Source organism: Limulus polyphemus, unplaced genomic scaffold (assembly GCF_000517525.1).
Source record: "Limulus polyphemus unplaced genomic scaffold, Limulus_polyphemus-2.1.2 Scaffold2343, whole genome shotgun sequence".
Classification (NCBI taxonomy): Eukaryota; Metazoa; Arthropoda; class Merostomata; order Xiphosura; family Limulidae; genus Limulus; species Limulus polyphemus.
Window position 1 is genome coordinate 123074 of NW_013667953.1, and position 21477 is coordinate 144550.

Consider the following 21477-nt stretch of genomic DNA (forward strand, 5'->3'; position numbering starts at 1 on the left):
GTAGAGATAGTATAGAGACAAACGTTAAACAGTGTACTGTTGAGATGTAGAGATAGTATAGAGACAAACGTTAAACAGTGTACTGTTGAGATGTAGAGATAGTATAGAGACTAACGTTAAACAGTGTACTGTTGAGATGTAGAGATAGTATAGAGACAAACGTTAAACAGTGTATTGTTGAGATGTAGAGATAGTATAGAGACGAACGTTTAACAGTGTACTGTTGATATGTAGAGATAGTATAGAGACAAACGTTAAACAGTGTATTGGTAAAATGTAGAGATAGTATAGAGACAAACGTTTAACAGTGTACTGTTGATATGTAGAGATAGTATAGAGACAAACGTTAAACAGTGTACTGTTGAGATGTAGAGATAGTATAGAGACAAACGTTAAGCTGTGTACTGTTGAGATGTAGAGATAGTATAGAGACAAACGTTAAACAGTGTACTGTTGAGATGTAGAGATAGTATAGAGACAAACGTTAAACAGTGTACTGTTGAGATGTAGAGATAGTATAGAGACAAACGTTAACAGTTTATATGTAGAGATAGTATAGAGACTAACGTTAAACAGTGTACTGTTGAGATGTAGAGATAGTATAGAGACTAACGTTAAACAGTGTACTGTTGATATGTAGAGATAGTATAGAGACAAACGTTAAACAGTGTACTGTTGAGATGTAGAGATAGTATAGAGACAAACGTTAAACAGTGTACTGTTGAGATGTAGAGATAGTATAGAGACAAACGCTAGTCTCTGAACTATCTCTACATCTTAAGAATACACTGTTTAACGTTAGTCTCTGAGCTATCTCTACATATCAACAGCACACTGTTTAACGTTTGTCTCTATACTACCTCTACATCTCAACAGTACACTGTTTAACGTTTGTCTCTATACTATCTCTACATCTCAACAGTACACTGTTTAACGTTTGTCTCTATACTATCTCTACATCTCAACAGTACACTGTTTAACGTTTGTCTCTATACTATCTCTACATCTCAACAGTACACTGTTTAACGTTAAACAGTGTGCTGTTGATATGTAGAGATAGCTCAGAGACTAACGTTAAACAGTGTATTCTTAAGATGTAGAGATAGTTCAGAGACTAGCGTTAAACAGTGTATTGTTAAGATGTAGAGATAGTTCAGAGACTAACGTTAAACAGTGTACTGTTGAGATGTAGAGATAGTTCAGTGACAAACACCACAATGTGTTTGTATAAAGCAGAGTCAGATGAGAGACCTAGAGGACAGTAGCTATTCCAGCCAAGTTGTTAGGTGGAGAAAAACTCCCGTGAACTCTATCTATACCCTGGGCCAAATTTTTGGCTAAACACTGTTACATCACGTTAACAACATCAATTTCATCCCTGTTTTAGATCAAGGGAAGTAAATAGTTAAAAAGTAGTAAAATTATTGTTCTTCGTCTTCTGTGAGAGAGACAAAACATTGCAAACAAAGGAGGATCGGAACGAAACAAAATTCCATTAGTAAATACAATCTGAACTAGGCTTTGATAACTGTAGCACATTTTTACATATATGTTTACATATTGTAGATTTTAAACATGAATTGCTCTCAACAGCCGTTAGGTTGAAACTGATGACCTCGGGGACCTAGAGGGCATTTCGAAAATCTGAAACAAAGGAATTGTGTAACTGCATCCGTGTAGGTATTTTCCGCTGACATTTAGAGTTCGAATCCTTTTAAGGGTGCAATCTTGTTTTCAATTAATTTTAAAACTAGCTGGAGTAACCGCCCCCTGGACGGAAATTATGTAAATATATGATTAACGAAAGATTATCTTAAGACATGAAAAGTTGCTTGTCTTATATGTAATTGTAAAACAAAAACAAAAAAAACTCAAAAACGCTCATAAGAACCGCAAAACACAAAATGCAAAGCTGAAAATTTGTATGAAACTCTCCACGAACCGAATGAACCTCCATACCAAATTTGGTGAAGTTCCACCTACAGGCGGCGAAGTAGTGGTAAAAAACGCAAAATGCAAAACTGAAAATTTGCATGTACCCCCGCATGGATCTAATGAACCTCCATACCAATTTTGGGGAAGATCCATCCACACCCTGCGAAGTAGTTACATAAAACAGACGATACTGTTATATTTATACAGATAACACACCATATTGAAATGTAATCTATAACGAGAAATGAGTAATTAGATGAGTTCAACAACTATTACTGTTCTATTTTCTGCCTTGCTCTTTTCCAGCCCCCGAGTGGCACAGCGGGATGTCTGCGGACTTACCACGCTAGAATCCGGGTTTCGATACCCGTGGTGGGCAGACACAGATAGCCCATTGTGTTGTTTTGTGCTTAACTTCAAACAAACAAGCTCTTTTCCAGCATCAAAGACCAATTCTTTAGATGGACTAAAGCAATTTGTTCAGGCTTTAATCAATACAAGAATATATTTTAGAAAATGCTTTTAGTAAATAACAACACCTGTAATGAAGTAATTGTGTAGCTTTGTGCATAAATTCAAACAAACAAACAAACGTATACCTGCTTTGACGAACTTAATTACTTAATTTCAACTTCTAACCCTTGTCGTTTTATGTTCTCTCTTCTGACGAACTTTGGGAAAATAGACTAGTAAAAATTATTAATGACGTGTTTACACTATATTTCTAATTTTTAAATTTACAACATTTTAAACAATAATATACCTTTGTTTAGGTAAACACCCGGCAACTATAAAGCCGTATTGCATATTGTCTTTCTTTTCTCTTATACGCTCTCTGTTTCCTTTCTAATTATAAATCAAGAATTATTTCTTTAACTTCGTGTACAGCCGATTGAGGGATATCTGCTCTAGACGTCCCTAATTTTGAATTAAGAGGGAAGGAAGCTAGTCCCCACCACCCGCTGCTAACATTTAGGCCACTTTTGTTAGACCATAAAGTGGGTTTGACTGTCAGTCTTATAACACACCCTCGGCTTCAGAGTGGAGAGAAGAATGTTTTAGGTGGTAATAGGGCGCGAACCACGAAACCTGAAATCCACAGACTTTGACTTATTGTTGTTGGTGTCCCAAACTGTAAGAAGTTCATAGCAATGTCAGACTGTTATATATACATCCATAGTTTGGAAGTAGTGTCAGAAAATATACTGTTCAGATTTCGTATGTTTACATAATTCTGAACATTGGTAAGAAATCCAGTAGGAACAGATGCTAGGTTTTTGTCAGAAAATTACCAAAACTCTCCGGCCGCCACGATACTTACACTGACAGACACTACCGTACATATCCTCCAATACCGTACACGTCCTCCTCCAACGGTCCCATTCTCTTCTGAAACTTCCAACCGAATTCGTTTTGTGTGGAAAGCTGATATTTAACTTGTATAAGGAAAAAAATATAAAAGTGATAAAATGTTTCCGAGTTTGAAGGCTAAACCACAAGCAAAGTGATTATCTCAGAAATCTCGGCTGATAACATTTTTCATGAACGCTTTTGTTATCTACTTGTTAGTGTTTGATTTGTTATTAAGAAATGATATTTGCATTGTGGGATATATATGTCAAGTATTAATAACAAAATAAGTGTGGTTTCTTTTAACGATTGAAAGCTAACACTACAAACGCTCTCAAAAGTCAACATTTGGGTTGCAACTACCCTGTGATAAATGTCACTGTTGTGTGACGCTTCGAAGTGTACTTTGGCTGTAGTACTCGCAAAACTGGGTTGTAACTGTTCAGCGTGTTTTGATATTCTTTATGTCCCTCTTTAATGTGTTTGTTAAGCGGGACGCTATTTGTAATAGATGACTAATACAACAGTGAGGGCACAAAAGCGAATAGCCAAATGATGCATACCTTTCTTGAATTACGATGGCCATATCGAAACAACAACAAACAAACGCATGCACAGATATAAGGAATATGTAAAAAGAGGCCTTAAATTTTTTTTATTAAATAAGAAAACGTGTGAATGTATATATATATATATTTATGGTTTATTATAGATTCATAATTAATCTTTACAAGTCCTTTACTGTACCTGAAGGATTTTAATGAAGGGAGTAGGCTGTTGTGAACAGAAGCTGTGGAATACATAATTATAATGCCTAAGGCCTATCAAGAAGTTCGTACCTCACCACGAAATAAGAAACGTTTCCGAAACTTTAATCTTTATATGAGTTAAGAAGTTACACAGTAAATGTATTTCTGTTGTCTTGAGAAGTAATATTATTTTCTTAAACAGTTGTGTTAACTTATGTAAGATGTCTTAATGGTTGTGGAACGGCTTTACGAATGTCACAAGAAAGTGCATCGGTACTTCAACGTCAATTTTCCAAAAATACAAAAATTCAAACTGTAATACATACTTGATATATATATATATATTTACGACGTGATGTTATACAAATTGAAACAAAATTAACACCAAAATAAAATCCACAAAGAACCATTAATCAGTAATATGGAGAATCTTATTTTTATTCATATGTTCTCTAATGATGGCTGGTGGTTAGGGCGCTCGACTCGCAACCTGCGGGCCACAAGTTTGAATCCCCGTCACCAAACATACTCGCCCTTTCAGCCGTGGGGGGCGTTATAAGTTACGATCAATCCACTATTCGTTGGTAAAAAAATAGTCCAAGAGTTGCCGGTGGGTGGTGTTGACTAGCTTCCTTTCTTCATGTCTGTCACTACTAAATTAGGGACGGCTAGCGCAGATAGGCCACGAAATTCAAAACAAACTATACTCTAATGATGGATTGTCAATCACTTTTTTAACTCTCACTGCCATATGCAAAAATATGTTTCCCTCTTCTTTAGAGCACTACTGCAATGTGAGTTTGGGATTTTGGATCAAAATGAAGCAAAGGTATTCCTCCTTCTCAATGTTTACCCGTTTGGGATAAATAATGAAATATTAAAGCATGTGTCATTTTGTGTGTGTGAGTAAATATATACAAGAATTATTTGTTTATAAATAAGGCAGTAAAAGAATTAAGTAATTTGTGATTTATCGTGCCCAACTGACACAACTAAATTTTGTTGTATACACAAAATCGTTAATTAGAACAATTAAATCTCGTTAGATTTAGATTGAAAAAATATTTATTAAAGATATAGCTTCTGACAGGTCGCATCAGTGCTCAAGAATACAAATTTAATTTAGGCCTCCATTATATATCTTAAAGATTTCAACAGAATATATTTTATATGAAACTGTCCCGCCATTGTATTATAAATAATTACCAAAGTGACAAACAGTTGATAATGATACGTGTATTAACAAACATCAGTTATTTATTTTGAACTATGATAATTTGGTTAAAATATAGAATAATCAAAATACTTGTTTGTTTCGGATAATCGTCTGGGCTACCTGTGCCAGCCGTCCCCAATTTTGAGGACAGAGGAAGATAGCTAGCAAACATCACCGACCACCAGCTCTTGGACTACTATAATCTAATAGCGGGAATTGCCTTTTATTCACATCCAAAGTTCGAAGCGTGATTCTGCGGTAATGGGACGTAAACCGTGGACTCTCGGATTCACAGTCCATCTCGATACCTACTTGGCCACGCCTGGCCTATAGTCAAACATAAAGGTTCAACTAAAAGTAAAAAATCAATTCGACAAATTAACAAGTGGAAGATGAGTACTGCAACCGAACTAAACATTTTTGATGAAAATCTAGAAAAAACTATATTTTCAACGATACAGCATTAAGTGCTATATAATCGTACATAGATAACTAGGTAGACACCCAATATATATTCGTCCATTATAATTAAAATCCTTGTAGAATATTAGATGGCAGGCATGGCCTGGTGGTCAGGGTGCTTGACTCGCAGTCTTAGGATCACGGGTTCAAATCCCTGTCATCGAGCATGCCCTTTCTGCCGTGGAGGCATTATAATGTGACGGTCAGTCCCACTATTGGTAAAAGAGTAGCCCAAGAGTTGGCGATGGGCGTGTTAGCTAGCTGTTTTCAGCCGTGGGAGCGTTATAATGTGACAGTCAATCCCAATATCTGTTGGTAAAAGAGTAGCCCAAGAGTTGGCAGTGGGTTGTGTTGACTAGCTGCTTTCCGTCTAGTCTTTCACTGCTAAGTTAGGACACTGCTAGTGCAGACAGCCCTTTGTGCGAAATTCAAACCAATATACAGAATAAAAAGTTAGAGGGAATAAGAGGTCTATGCTGAACCTGACCCTCCCTGGTCCAAAAGATAGACCGAACTTCAATGAAGATGAAGAACTGGAATATAAAGTCTTGATGGTCAAATAATAATTGACTTACTGTATCATTATCTCATTGTTATGAACTAAAACAACCATCAATGTATTTATAGTTACTTTGATGTAAGTAAGGTGGACATATGATTGATATGGTGAGATAATTTTCCTTACATCTGACACCAAAAAGACATATTGTACAGTTCAGTTGTAGTACCGGTTTCAAACCGCCATATTATGCCTAGACTTCACTGTTGTAATACCAGTATAAAACCATTATGTTAACTTTAGCCCTCCTATTCTTTCAATTGGTGAAGTTTTTTTAAAGTTGGCTGAAGTTTATTTCCGATGTTTCAACAACTACATATGTTTTGTTTTGTGTAGAATTTCATTTATAGTGTATCATAACCATTTTAAAGATTATCTGGTTGATAAAGATATTTTTCCTTAGTACCAAATTATCCTATTTAGTTGAGAGTTTCAGTTTAATGCCTTGCTTACTGCCACATTTAAAACTGTACTCTTTGTGAGAACTTTTAAACAGGTTTATAGCTTTAGTAGTTTCATGCTTGACTTAACTCGTTTAGTGTTTATCACCAAGGCGTGTTAATAAGACATTGCTTTAAAATGTTATTTTTATAGCTTGTTATGGTAAATCACAGTGAAGTTAAGAAACATATTTTTAATTGTTACAGGTTCTTTGGCATTTGGATATATTCCGGAGAAGTTTCCGAGAGATCAAAGGACATGCGTGTATGGGAGAATCGTGTATATTTTGTGCATTAAAGGTATGTTCAAAGAAGGATCACCAACAAAGTTTACTGTGCATGTTTCAAGAGGTACACTTAATTTTAGCTGTGTCTTGGTGAGGTTATAACGCTTTCAAAGACTGTAAAATTAAGAAATAAAAGACACATACAGAGAGAATGAGAGTTATATATTTCATAGAATAGTTGTGGTCCTTCACAAGAAATAATAACATTATGACTTTTGTATGCCTTTTATATGAGCAGAATGAATTTAGAACTTCAATTCTTTGAAATGCCAATATTACATACTATCAATTTTAATACTTGTCATTTTCATGATTCAATAATTGCTTATGGGTAAATCTTTATAATTTTCAAAAGCAAAATGTATTTTTAGCACTTAATGCAGTAATAATTTGCAGCCCAACCTTCTTCTTTAAATGAAAACAAAAATCAAATGAAAATTTATGTTTCTATGTAGGAACTCTTTGCTCAATTCCAATATAGCCAAGAGTCTGCTTTACCACCAGATGCTTTGAGACGTGCTTTAGCAGAAACATTTTTTGACCAACGTCGTTTTCAACTGGGTTTCATGGATGATGCAGCAGAATGCTTTGTAAGAATGTGTTATGTATTTGTTTTTCTCAACACAAACAAAATCAGAGTAAAGATTTTTTTGTCACAATGATATAAGTTATAATTTGAGTTAGGACAAGTAGGGGGGTTGCATATGAGGACAATCATTCTTTTTTAGATTTTTTTAAGGGGTACTAATACTTAGTATTTTCTCATAATAAAAATTTAACATGTACTAAAAGTTTCAGAAAAGCTGGAAACAATCACTTCTCTGGAAATAGAGTCTTCTTTCTGAGCAAAATAGAACGATTCTCGGTCATCTTTGATATTCTATGCTAAAGGAATGTTAAACTCAGGTTGTTTGAGAATGAATTGCTCGGGAATAAAATAATAGTTTATCATTTCTCTTTATTTTATTTGCTTAGTTTTGAGGATTGATTAATGTGCTTATTTATATTGTGTAAATGTGCATTACGATAATCATATAATTTCATTATGTTATAGGAGAATATTCTTATGAGGATCCACTTTCACATAGCCAACCAAGAACCAGAAGACATGTGTACTCTAACTCACTGTATTGCTCATCAGAAATTTGCTATGACTTTAGTAGAACAGGTAAACAGTTGTGAATGTTATTTATCTTGTCATCCAACCTATAACGTCCAGTCATTTCAGGTGCTTAAACTCATTATATGTAATAAAGTTTTACATGTTTTAGTTTAATGTCTTTGGTTGCTATTAAACATGATACTTACAGTGAAACCAAACATGAATAAATAAAATTAGGTAAATGCTAAAATTTACTTGTTATTCAGGATAGGGTATATATATTGCTTTATCACAACATTGTTAGTTCGAAAACTGTAGAGTGAAAATGACAGAGTATCTTTTAAACTCTAGATTTTAAGTAATAGAAAGTTATAGCTGTTCACAACATGTGATGGCCAGGACTACAGTACAGGAGTTTGAAACTGGTGTTGTAATCGAACCAGATGATGTTTTTTAAATATAAGGGAAAGGATCTTCTTTAACAATGTCTAATAGGTAGTCTTATTTAGATAGGTAGGTAAGCAGATATATATATATATATACTATTTTTTAATCCAATTTAAATGTAAATAGTGTTATGTCTCTGTATGTTTGTTTGTTAATTCTTCTTAGATACAAGTCCTTTTTTTATAAAACTTGTTTATTCTTCCTCAATACCACTTTGTAATGCACTTAATTTTCACAGTTACACACACTATAGTTCACAATAATTCACTCACTTTCTATCGCGCTTAGACTTAATTGTTTGTCCCCACCAACTATAGTTCCGATCTCTGTGTCTGCTATCCTCAGTTCCCGCCGACCGTAATCGCCGTCTTTCTTTCTCTCTGCCTGCTTCGTCTCTGCCTCAATCTGTCTCTCACTGTCTAGCACACTTACATACGATAATACTGCCTGTTTTAGAAACTTCTAAGACTCTCAACACGTGCTACCAGCGTCACTTGACTTCCGCTGTCGTAACACACTAGCGAATCTTCTAGAATACTCGTCACGTGACCCCCACTGTCGTAACAATAGTGTTTAAAAACAATGAACTCCAGGTTTTCCACAAAACATTTTACAAAACTATGATATATATATATATAAAGCTGATTCTAGTCCCCAGACATAATACTTAATACATATATAATACATAATACTTACACTTGTTATTTATGAATCATCTGGATTTTGTCTAGAAATATAAATTAATGGACAGTTCTTCAACTAAATCTAACATCCTTATATATAATTTTTAATACTGGCTAGTCATGAAATATCTAGACATAATTGTACTTACTAGTTATGAAACATCTAGGTGTTTTTAGTATAGAAATATAATTTCTTGAATATTTTTTCCGTTGATTCTAACCTTTATATTTAATGTTAAGATTAGTTACTCTGGAAAAATTCTTGTTATTGGTATAGAAGTATAATTTAATGTATAGTTTGTTGGCTAATTCTAGTCTCGAGATAAAATGTTTAAACTACCTTGTCGTGAAATATTCAAGGTAATAGTATAGAAATACAGAAGATTCAGTATATTATGCTAAAACAATTTTGATTATGCAAATCAGCAAGTCATGTGACAAGTACAGCCTATATAAAACTGTGGTGGAATAACATTTAATGGAGCTATATTTTGATACTTTTTGCTGTTTCTTGGGTTGTGTGATGACACCGAAAATTGATCACTTTTGGGAGAAGTAGATAAAAGCCCATTACAATGCAAAATGTTCACATATTCAGCTGATAAAGGTGTATTTGAATGGAGAGTTTAAAATTTCCAAGATGGGGATATCCTTTATATGTCATGGCATTGGAAAAACAAAGAAATATGGGGGATTCTGAGGCATTAGAGTCATCCAGAAAGAAACCCGCAAGAAATTGTAACACAACTGTAGTAAGCAAAGTGTGGGGTGTTTTAATAGATAATAATCCATGAACATGCCTCAAGCAATAGCATTCAACACAATCAAGAAAGATCTACACGTGGAAATGAAGTCAATATGGTATGGGTTGGTTTACCAAGATAAGCTTCCAGTCACACCTCTTATTCAATTATTGCATATCTCAAGCAGCTAGGGAATGAAATGGGTAATTATGCTATTCCATATGAAGATATACTGATCATAGATTTCTGTGAGAGCTAGCAAACTGTTATTCTAGTGCACTAGATGGAGTATGGAAAGCAGGCAGGGAAGAGTAATGTGCTATGGACATGACAGCATTTATGACAGAGTCTTAGCAATGGAAACTGTGCTGCAAGGTCGTCAGATAGAGCATGACCGGACTGTAATGACGTTGTGAAGTTCCAAAATCATTTTAATATAACAAACTGAACCTCTTCATAACCAGATGAACAGCTTATTAACATGTTGAGTGCTGCGATGCTTGGCATCATCTTCATCTATGACAAGTGCTAATAAGAGTTTTAGTGCAGTATCGTTGTGCTCAGTGTAAACAATTGTAATAATAACAAATCTAAAACATTTAATTTTTGCATTTTTGTATTTACGATACACATGTGCATCATGAACATATGAGAACAAATGCTAAATGCACACATGCACGTCCTTAGCACTGAACATGTTAACTGATTCTAGCCTCCAGACATGATGTTTAGGCTGGCTAGTCATGAAAAAAAACAACATCTTATTGGTATAAAAATATTTTCAGCTGATTTGTATAGTTTTTTTTGTTTTTTTCTTTAGAATGTGTGTCACGTGTGTGGAGCAACTTCTGAACCATTGTCTTTCACTCAGATGGTCCATTATGTTTCATCATCGGCTCTGTGGTGAGTCTCTTAACAGTTACTTATGCATTTTAAATATAAACATGGATAAACTATACTTATGCTTTGTCTTTTTTCCCTTTTTTTGAAGTGTTATTTCTGTTTTGAGCTTTTTTATGTACTGAATATCTTATAATATTTTTACCTTTTGTCAATATTTATGGAACCATCTACAGTAAAATGCAGAAAACTATTATAAAATCAAGGAGCTATTATTATTTTTCATTTCTAATAATAGATATTACATTATTTTTCATATCAGCAACTTTTGTGAAACTACCGTACTTAAGTTTTATTTTAGTTTGTTCTTGTTATTGGTTTCTTAGTTTGCATTTGCTCCCACTCTTATTTGTTAAACTGTATTTACTATTGTTATTAGTTTCTTAGTTTATTTTGTCTTCTGTTCTTATTTATTGAATTGTATTTACTTTCATTATCAGTCTCTTTTTTTTTTTGTAGTTTTCTGTTGTTAATGTTCTAATCAATAAACTGCTTAATTTTGTTATTAGTTTTTTATTTCCACTGCTTTTACTGAAGAAGTTATGCTTGCTGATATTATTTTTATATCCTAGTAGACAATGCTTTCTTTTTATTATTAGTGTCTTAGTTAGTCCTAGTGTGCTGAGAAAAGTTTTCAGGATGCACAGAATGTCCAATTGACTTGCTCATTGTTTTAATACGTACTCTCCTGACACCAAATTCTCTCAAAAATTCCATCTGTTCATGATGAAAAACCCAGGTCTACACATGTTTGTTACTTAGTAGTCCTGAAGTAGACCTATAGCAGTTGGTGAATATGTGTCTATCACCAAAAAAAGTAGTTGTAATAATTCAAAAACAATGCCAAATTCTCTAAAAAATTCTGTCTGTTCATGATGAAAAACCCAGGTCTGCACATGTTTGTTACTTAGTAGTCCTGAAGTAGACCTATAGCAGTTGGTGAATATGTGTCTATCACCAAAAAAAGTAGTTGAAATTATTTCAAAAACAATGCCAATGTTAATATATTTGGAAACAGTGTGGAACGTTCAATAAGTTGGAAGTAAATTAAATAAAAGTTAAATTATTTCAAACTTGTAATAACCATTTTTTAAATTAGGGGCAAGGGCTGGTCACTCTAGTCAATTACCAACAGACCAATCCCAGTGGAGTGTGGGCTACTTATTAATTGACATTTAGCAGTTACCAGTAAAAGTGCCAGACTGCCTATGATTGCATCCACATTCTTTTAAATTATATGCATTTCTAGTCAGAATTTTCCACACGGCTGCCAATTTTAGATTAAAAATATACTTTAAAATAGTAGGTGATGCCATCCAGTTGCCTTCCCTGTGGTTGGCAGTTCAAAAATTAAAGATGGTGGCAGATAGTAAACAAAGAATTAAACCTACTATATGCCACTTCGGGTGGATTTATATTACTCACAGCATAGGTTGAGATGTGACATGCAGTTACCTACCTGATCATTTTAACTCTTTGTAACCACAAATCCATATCATTCCAACTCCATGTGGTTTGCACTATGAGTGTTTTAGGTTTGTATTTATTTATACTACATGGGGTGCATTTATTCTTTGTCATGTTTTAAACGTACGATGTAATGTGCAGAATTGTCTTAGAGCTTAATTTCCAGAAAATTCTAGAAGTAATATAAAAGCCTATATGAGTCAAGAAACAACCCCCCATTATCTGTGTAGTCAAATTCTTTTTTTTAGGAATTGAGAGGATCTTTGTTTTTAGTTGACTAAATATATAACTAGTTCAACAAATAAGTAAGTAAGGTTGTTTGTTTGTTGTTGTTTGAAATTAAGCACAGAACTACACAATGGGCTATCTGTGCTCTACCCACAACGGGTATCGAAACCCGGTTTCTATCGTTGCAAGTCCACAGACATACCGCTGTGCTACTGGGGGGTATAAGTAAGGTTGAAACTGATATAATATAGGGAGGGTTAAAAGGATGAGTAGTTGTAAGGCCCAAAAAATGGCTCGTTAAGAGAGAGTAATTAATTATTAAATGCAATAAGGAATCTAATGGTTCACTGTGAAGACTTAAACAATAGATGGTTAAAAGGTGTAAAATAGATAGCAGGCCTTTTTTTCCAAAAGAAATATGACTAAACATTTCAAAATTATTTTATCTGATGATTAAATTCATATTTTACTTTATATTTTTATTGGCTTTTGCTTTCCTTTTTATCTTACAGTGAATAGAGTATTGGAATGTATCATAGACAAAAGTACAAATAATTTTTTTGTTTTAGTATTAAAAAATTCCAACTGTATTGTTGAAACCTAAGAGACATTTTTAACACTTAAAGAAATATTGTTATTTTCAGAAGTTGAAATAAATGTTGTTGTTTTTCTGTCACACCTTAGTTCTCAAGCAAGCCTGATGATATCACAGAAAATAGATCCCACCCAGGCCTTTGGTCAGTTATTACGGCAAGCAGGAAGTATGGGAGAAGTACGGAACTGTCCTGTGAGTGTTTTTTAAAGAAATCTTACAGTTACATCTTATTTATTAGTGAATTTTCATTTGGAGTTATACATTTTTCTTATCACTCCAAACATTTTGCAAAAGAGAAAAATAGTATATATATATATATATCTAATCATTATGTGAAATAACTTAATTATATCAACATGATTGTTTTTCATGTTTAATAAAAGTTTATAATGACATTGTTAAACAGTAATTTATACGTATAGTTGTTAGTTTTGTTAATTATCATCTGAAAACTATCCTTTGTCCATGCCTTTTGGTTTACCGGTAAAAGTAATGACTTATATATAATGCTAAAATTTTAGGTTTGATCCCCATAGTAGACACAGTACATACAGGTAGCTCATTGCGTATCTTTGCATTTAAAACAAAAACCATTTTTTAAGAGTTTATGTTTAGTTTTTTTTAAATGTTTCATCTTCAATCAGTATTAGTGTTTCTGTACTTCTCAGTAAAACAAGACTCGTCTTTATCATATGTAATTTTATCTACTAGTAAGTGATATATTTTCAAGCAGCCTCCCCTTCAGCAGTAAGCGTGAGAGTATATACACTAAAAATTGGGGGTTGATACCCATGATTGGCACAGTGTAGATAGTCTGTTGTGTAGCATTGTGCTTAAACACAAACAGAAATTTATATTGTGTGCATGGGCTTGTTATCCAATGCAATATATTTGATTTAAGAACTACAAAAAAAAAGGTGGTTACTGTTCTGTTATAAAAATGTTGATGAATATAAAATAATTTATTAAGGTGTTTATAGTTACCTATTTTTTAAGCTATAAATTTTTATTGCTTTATTTATTATAATATTTTCTCTTTTTTAGAGTGCTTGTGGTGCCAAAATACAGATATGTAGAGCTTTAATGAATCATCCAGAAATAGGTAAATTGATCCATAATATTATTATTGGTTATCTAAAGGTCGAGGAGCTTTATCATTATTCCTCAATATTTATTTATTTTTTGTCTGATTTAGTTAAAAAAATTATAGTTCTAACAAAAAAAGATTATTTTCCTTGTTAAAAGTCTGTTTAAAGTAAATTAATCAATAAAAATATTTCATTAATATTTCAATGTATTTATTCTTTGCGTGTTAACATGTTTTTGGTAATGCAGTCAAAGTATTCTTTGTCTTTGGTTCTAGTGAGTATTGGAGTAGTATGGGATTCGGAAAATCCAACTTTGGATCACATCATGGATGTTATCAAAGCCATAGGCTTGAAAATAAGTTTGCAAGATGTAAGTTGAATCAAGATTTTGTCACACAAATGGACAATAAATTGTAGAAAGTCGTGATGAAACAGTCTGTGTAGAAATTAAAGTATACTCTTTTGTTATTGAAAATACATCAATTAGTGGTATTAGCTAGCAACATATGACTATTCTCTACTGTTTTGATACAGATGTTAGATCATTTTTCAGTTTTTTTTTAAATAGGTTATTTTCTTAATAACACAATGATGGTTTGGTAGGTAATTGTTAAACACAGGAATTGAAAACTATTTTAGACATTTATTTGAAAACTTAATAAATTAACAAATCTTAATATTTTATTCCATAATTTGTCAGGATGTGAACTTGAATATTTTAAATGTAACTTTACTTATTATTTTGCTACAGACATTCCACTCAGTTGTTGATGGAAGTTGGGCAAGGGGTGCTACCCACCAGTTGGTAGGGATTGTTACGTACTATGGTAAACATTATTCCACGTTTTTTTTCCACACCAAGCTACGAATTTGGATATATTTTGATGATGCTGCAGTTTGTGAGGTAATTTCTGTTGTTGATCCAGTATATAATGATATATGCTCATGGTCGTACTTTTAATTCACAAACAGGTTCCTTTCTATGTTTATGTTTGTTACGAATACAATTTAAATGAACAAATACAGTTATATATAATCATTCATAACGATAGGTGCAAGACGAAAATACGTACATGAATCATGGTATTCATTTCACTGATATACTTTCTCCTCAGATTGGCCCGAAATGGGATCAAGTAGTGGACAAATGTTACAGAGGACATTTTCAGCCACTTCTGCTTTTGTATGTTGATCCACAGGGGAGTCCCGTCTCATCAGAAACTGCTCCAAAAAGTGTTACCGTAGTTGCAGGGCACAGTAAACCACAGAAAGGTAAGTTACAATGCCAAAGGATAATTTCAAACATTGAACAGTCAAGGCTACATGTAGTGACACATCCAGATTTTATAACTGAAAATAACATTAATACTATAAGAAAATCCTAGAGTTTGTTATTTGAAGCCAACTATCGTATTTTAAAAATGATATTCATATAACATAATTTTCTGATAAGATATGGAATTAACGCATGGGTTAATCACACTTTATAAGAATGATGTTTTTGAGTCTCATGTTGTCCATGGAAATTCTTCCTCCATTGTCAAGCATGCTAAGCCAGATGGCCATAATTACGCATTGCTGCCTGACACTTCAACTGTAACACATTTCAGCAAAGGTTGACAAAGTCAGTCTTAGACTACACATCTTGATAAGTTTCCATGGTTATGTTTAAACATATTAAAGGCACATGTGTGTATGTAACTGCTATAATTAAAGTTTCTTTGATAATTTTTCAGTTGTATACAACCATTGATTTCCAGATACGGCATATGAACTTTAAATCTTTATTTATTAAATTGTTGACCGTATTAGGAAATATGAATGTTTAGGTTTGGTAGGGGAGGTTTGCTTTTGTAACAAAGCTTTCACTTTGTGTATGTGGCCATTGCTCTGGATTAGTTGGTGTGTGTTTTTAAAGCCCACTGCTAGCCATAATGCTCTGTTGTGTCAGTTGTCCACTTCCATGTAGAACACTGAAGGCTCATTTCCTTCAGATCTTACTTTATGAATACTTCTCTTTGGAAAGGCTTTGTAAAGCCTTCCAGCCATAAATTTTAACCTTGTTGGATTACACAGCTGAATTTCAGGAATTTGAAGTGAACCAAATTTGGAAGTGCTAACCATGTCACCTATGGAGCCATGGTTTGCACTTGTGGTGACTCAGTACTGTATATACAAACCATATAAGTAATGTGAAGTTAATCTTCTGGACATGCATTTTATTATAAGTTTTAACTTGTACTGATTAATACATTCTGCATAACCTTTTTTGCAGATATTTTTTCCAAAGAAGACGTATATTCTTCTAGTGGAAACCACAGACGAGCTTTCACTCCAAACCCTGAAACTTCTCAGGAAAATATTACTAGTGTACAGCCAAGAAGAGCTATAACTCCCAGTGGGGAGTTATCTTGTCGTTCTGTGAAAAATCATTTTCATTCTCAATTCAGGCAAAGTTCTTTAGCAAACGTTGTCTCAAACAAAAATGGTAGGCACTTATCTTTTAAACAGTCTCACCCCTCACAAACAAATCTATCATGTGAATGGAAACCTCACTATTTCCAGAATTACTTGAAACATTCATCAGCTTCAGTTTTGTCAGAGCAACAGGATGAGCACAACAGTAGTGGAATGACTTATTCAGATAAGTTATCTGTAGAAACTTCCAGATGTAAAAGTAGTGTTTCAGTCTGTCAAAACAAGTGTAACAGTGATGAAATTTCAAGAAATTCACAAGGAACGAAAATGAATGAGGGTACATTTTATGGTATGCCACTAAGGCCTAGTTGTGGAGAAGATGTATTGCAGCAAAGAAAACCTTTATGTGTCGGACAGTTTGGTTCTAGAGTTGGAACGGGTACCAACAGCGAGAACGGAAAGACTTATATCAGCCGAGAAGCTGTTGAAAGCATTTTAAAGGCTCAGAAACTTCAGTGGCAAAAAACACTCACTGGAGGTGTTGGTTTATCTGCAGCAGTTGGAACAAGTAACTACAGCAATACTACTGTTGAGAAAAATGAAAAATCTCAAGAAAAACCTTTAAAAATAGACATCCCAGATTTTCCAAATTCATTTGGAAGACGTGATTCTGGAAACTGGAGTGGGGACTGCAACAGTGCTAGTTCAATGAGCAGCTCATCTGTGGACAATATCTTTTCTGGTGTGGTGGCTGGTAGCAGGTAAGTGTCACATAAAACACATCATTGACTCTTACATGACCAGGCTACTTGTACTGCCAGGAACCAGGGAAAATTGACTGAATATCTAAATTTTTATATTTTATTGATTCATTAGATATATTTATTGAAGAAAGACCCTATAAACCATATATTATTAGATTCAGTGTGAAAAACATGTATAAAAGTAAACCCACATGGGAATAGAAATAGTGGGCATACCAAGTATGTCCCTATGATAAACAATGGGCTTAGATTAATAATGGCTGGAGACGGCTTGAATGGGTAATGAAGAAAAACTTTAATACAACAGCAAATGTACAACGTTTCGACAAGGGTTTGTCATCATCAGGTGATGACAAAACCTTGTCGAAACGTTGTACATTTGCTGTTGTATTAAAGTTTTTCTTCATTACCCATTCAAGCCGTCTCCACCCATTATTAGTCCCAAAGTGGGTTCCTCGTCATCGAAAATGGGCTTAGATTGTTGGAGGACTGTAATTCATGTGATAGGCTTTAATGGGCTTCATCCACTTTTTATATTTTACACTTCCCTCAGATTTTTATTGAAGATCTGTAGATGAATAAATATTTGATTTACTTTTCATTCTCTAGGCTCCCAATGGTAAAATTGCTATACTAAAGAAAGTTGATACATTTAATTCACATACTGTCTGTGAAACTTATCTCGTTAAGTGGAAAATACGAAGCTAATTTTGGACTTGGGGGAAAAGTAACATTAGATAACATTTCAAAATAAATTTTAACGTGAATTTGAAATTAAAAAAAAAGGAAGAAAAGGTGGAATGAACTATCTCATTACATATTTTTTCTTATAAAAGTACAGTTTTGATATCTTATATTTGAATTATAAGATTTTACAGCTTTCTACTGAAATTGGGTGTATTTTTTATTTATGGTTTCGTTACAAATATACATATTATTTCAAAAACTAGGCATGTTGTTTGAATCTTAAAAAGTCATTAGATGTAAAGAGGTGTCATTATACACATCGTCTTGCCATTAGATGTTGAAATTAACATACTATTGTGTATTTTTTGTATGTTTATATAAAAGTAATTGAATTCAACCCTTCCATTACAGTATTTTTTCCTTGTTTTACAGATCAAATATCAATTTGCATCAGTATGGAAACCTGACAAGGGTTAACTTTGACAATAACGTCCAGGGTACGACAGGTGACCTAGGATATGATTCCTTTTCACTCTCAAGTACTGAAAGCTACCAATCTGCAAGAACAAACTCACCCTCTAAAACCGACCATTCCTTGATTCAAATTACTGAAGGCATGCAAACAGTTTTTCAGAAAAGTAGTAAAGTAGAAACATTACAGAAGGAGAGTCATGCCAAAAGTAAGATATTTATGTACTGTAAAACATTTACAAATTCCATGTTAATTTATATTTTAAAATCATAGTACGAGTCTGGTGCCTAAATAATAATTTGTTTTACATAGTTCTTATCAATATAATATAAAATTTGTATTTGTCAATAGTAATATCAGTGTTAATTAAGGTATATGTTTAGTATCAACAAGTACAATAAAATGTTACCACATCAGTTAGATGTTATTTCAGTTAAAATGTTTACATCTTTCATTTTTACAAACATATATATAATGCTCAAACCACTTATGGGCTGATTGAAGGACGTTTTACTGATATATGAGAAGGCACAAGTACTGTTATTAAACAATGTTAATCGCATTCCCAAGATAATTTTTATTTATGGTGACCAGTTTTGTGATCTGATGTGTACATTTCAGTGGTGTATGAAAGTGAAGAATATAGATTGTATTCTGAGCAGTTTGAACAACAGCAGTGTGTGAAACATGCCTGGATTTCAATGAAGACATCTGGATATTTCTATAGGGTCACTAGGAGATGGTGAGACACAATGAGTCTTAGCAGAGTGGTTACAAGTCTCACAAAATGTTGTGTTAAATTGCTTTCAAGTCACCAGTAGAACTGACTAGATTTGAAGAGGGGTAGACCACTGGTGGTTGACAGTATGGGTTTGAAGCAATCAGTGGGGCCTCAGCTTCCCATCTCTATCAACATTTCAGAGCAATGATTGGATGAAAAGGTAGCAAGTAAATTGCTTGGAACAGGGGTTTACAAAAGTTGGTCTGTATATCAAATGATTGGATGTATTTCTCTTATTGATCACTACAGAACAGTTCATCTTCAGAAGTTTCAAGAATGTGTGGATTGATTAAAAAAGACACGTGGGCAAATGTGTTATTCACAGACATATTTCACACTGCAGCCAGGTATAAAACATGTATAGGTTTGGAGAGTGGCCAACACCAGATCCAATCACAATTTTACAATGGAAGTACACACATATGGTGGTGGAGGCATGCTGGTCTGGGATTAATGACCACACTGACCTTTATATGCTATGACATGACACTAGGAATGTCATACGATAGAGACATGCTGCCTTACAACCATTTATGTTCCCATACGCAGATTCAGTTTGACAGAACTGTCTTGAAATCAGTGATGATGCATGCTGTGCCAACTATTAAGCAATTTCCTAGAAGAAGGGGGTATTAAACAAATGGACTGGCCAGTATGCTCACTGGATTTAATTTCAATTGAATATATATATATATATATTTCCACTTTGCCACTGAAGAAGAGAGGTCCACCTTTTGAAAGTGCTTGGGTTATAGGGTTTTTATCATCTTGTGTCAAGACTTCTCGAACCTACATGTTTTTCTGACATCATGAATATATACATATATATATATGGGATACTCTAAAATAACGATTTGTAGCAAGGGATTCTTTTCCAAGTAATGTTGTTGAACATAAATTAGCTCAGTGGTTTCACTCATTGTAAGCACGCTGTACTTTTTCAAGGTGATCATGCACCATATAATAATTGTTGAACACTGATTGGGATGCAACGTCTGTAAAACCAAATGAGCATTGTTGAAGTGAACTCCAATACCGATACCTTTTGCATATCAAATCATATAACTTTCTAATTCTTGTTGGGCATAAAAATGAACGTAGGAATGCCTTATCAAATACTTTAATCGTTACTAGTATCCTCAAAGCAATTACAGTTTGAATAATTTCCTTGAGCAGGTGTGTTGCTACTAACCCTAGTTCGGTATAACAAGCAGTTACAGTTTGAATAATTTCCTTGAGCAGGTGTGTTGCTACTAACCCTAGTTTGGTATAACAAGCAATTACAGTTTGAATAATTTCCTTGAGCAGGTGTGTTGTTACTAACCCTAGTTCGGTATAAAAGTTGGTGAAACGTCAAGTCATTTCACAGTGCTTTGCAGGCAGCTGGATAGGCTCAGGATTTGTCTACTTTTTTGTGTGTTGATTTTTGGTTGTTTAATTTATGTATGGGGAAACTATGAAATCACAGTTTAAAAATAATAATTTTTATACCTGAGTACTTAAGTAATGATAGTCGAAAAACTTCCAATTATGAATATATATGAGGAACATCAGTAAAAATAATAACTCCTATTTTCTTCATGTTTCAGAAAAGAGCCATGCGAGTTTTTTGTGTACTTATAAAACAATATAGAGTGCGAGCTGCATTTTGTGTATTCATAAAATAGTAGAAAGCAAAGTGGGCCATATTTTGTGTGCACTTAATGCATGGTTAAGAGTAAAAAGCTATTTTTATTTGTGTGTGTGTTCATAATCCACATTTATAAAGTAGAATGAATAGTGATTTTGGTATCTATTCCTGTTTTTTTTTGTAGATGCTAGAGATGACTGTGATAAATTATGTGTCCAGGCCGATGCTCTTTTAATCAAATCACAAGAGAAAGAAAAAGAAGGACAACTTAAAGTTGCTACATTGTTGAGTGACGTAGCAGCGGGTAAGTTTCGTGCTGTGTTATGAAATAAAAAACTTCTATGAAAATAATTGTAATACAGCTCTCCAAAATAATAAGCTTTTAGGTGAAAGTAACATACGTGAAAAACAGACTGCAAGAAAGGTTAAAATTTTGCTTAAAGTTAAATGGACTTATAAAAAAAAAAAAAAGGG

General features: G+C 33.6%; 1 protein-coding gene across 1 annotated transcript in view; it reads left to right on the forward strand.

The window, feature by feature from the left end:
- Positions 1-21477, forward strand: part of LOC106466682 — a 42194-nt gene that overhangs the window by 14799 nt on the left and 5918 nt on the right. The window contains exons 3-14 of the mRNA XM_013926977.2: positions 6919-7011; positions 7454-7588; positions 8053-8166; positions 10794-10876; positions 13253-13355; positions 14208-14265; positions 14527-14621; positions 15003-15155; positions 15367-15523; positions 16527-17430; positions 18553-18800; positions 21188-21307. Of these exons, the coding sequence (XP_013782431.2) occupies positions 6919-7011; positions 7454-7588; positions 8053-8166; positions 10794-10876; positions 13253-13355; positions 14208-14265; positions 14527-14621; positions 15003-15155; positions 15367-15523; positions 16527-17430; positions 18553-18800; positions 21188-21307 (2263 nt within the window). The remainder of the gene's footprint in view (positions 1-6918; positions 7012-7453; positions 7589-8052; positions 8167-10793; positions 10877-13252; positions 13356-14207; positions 14266-14526; positions 14622-15002; positions 15156-15366; positions 15524-16526; positions 17431-18552; positions 18801-21187; positions 21308-21477) is intronic.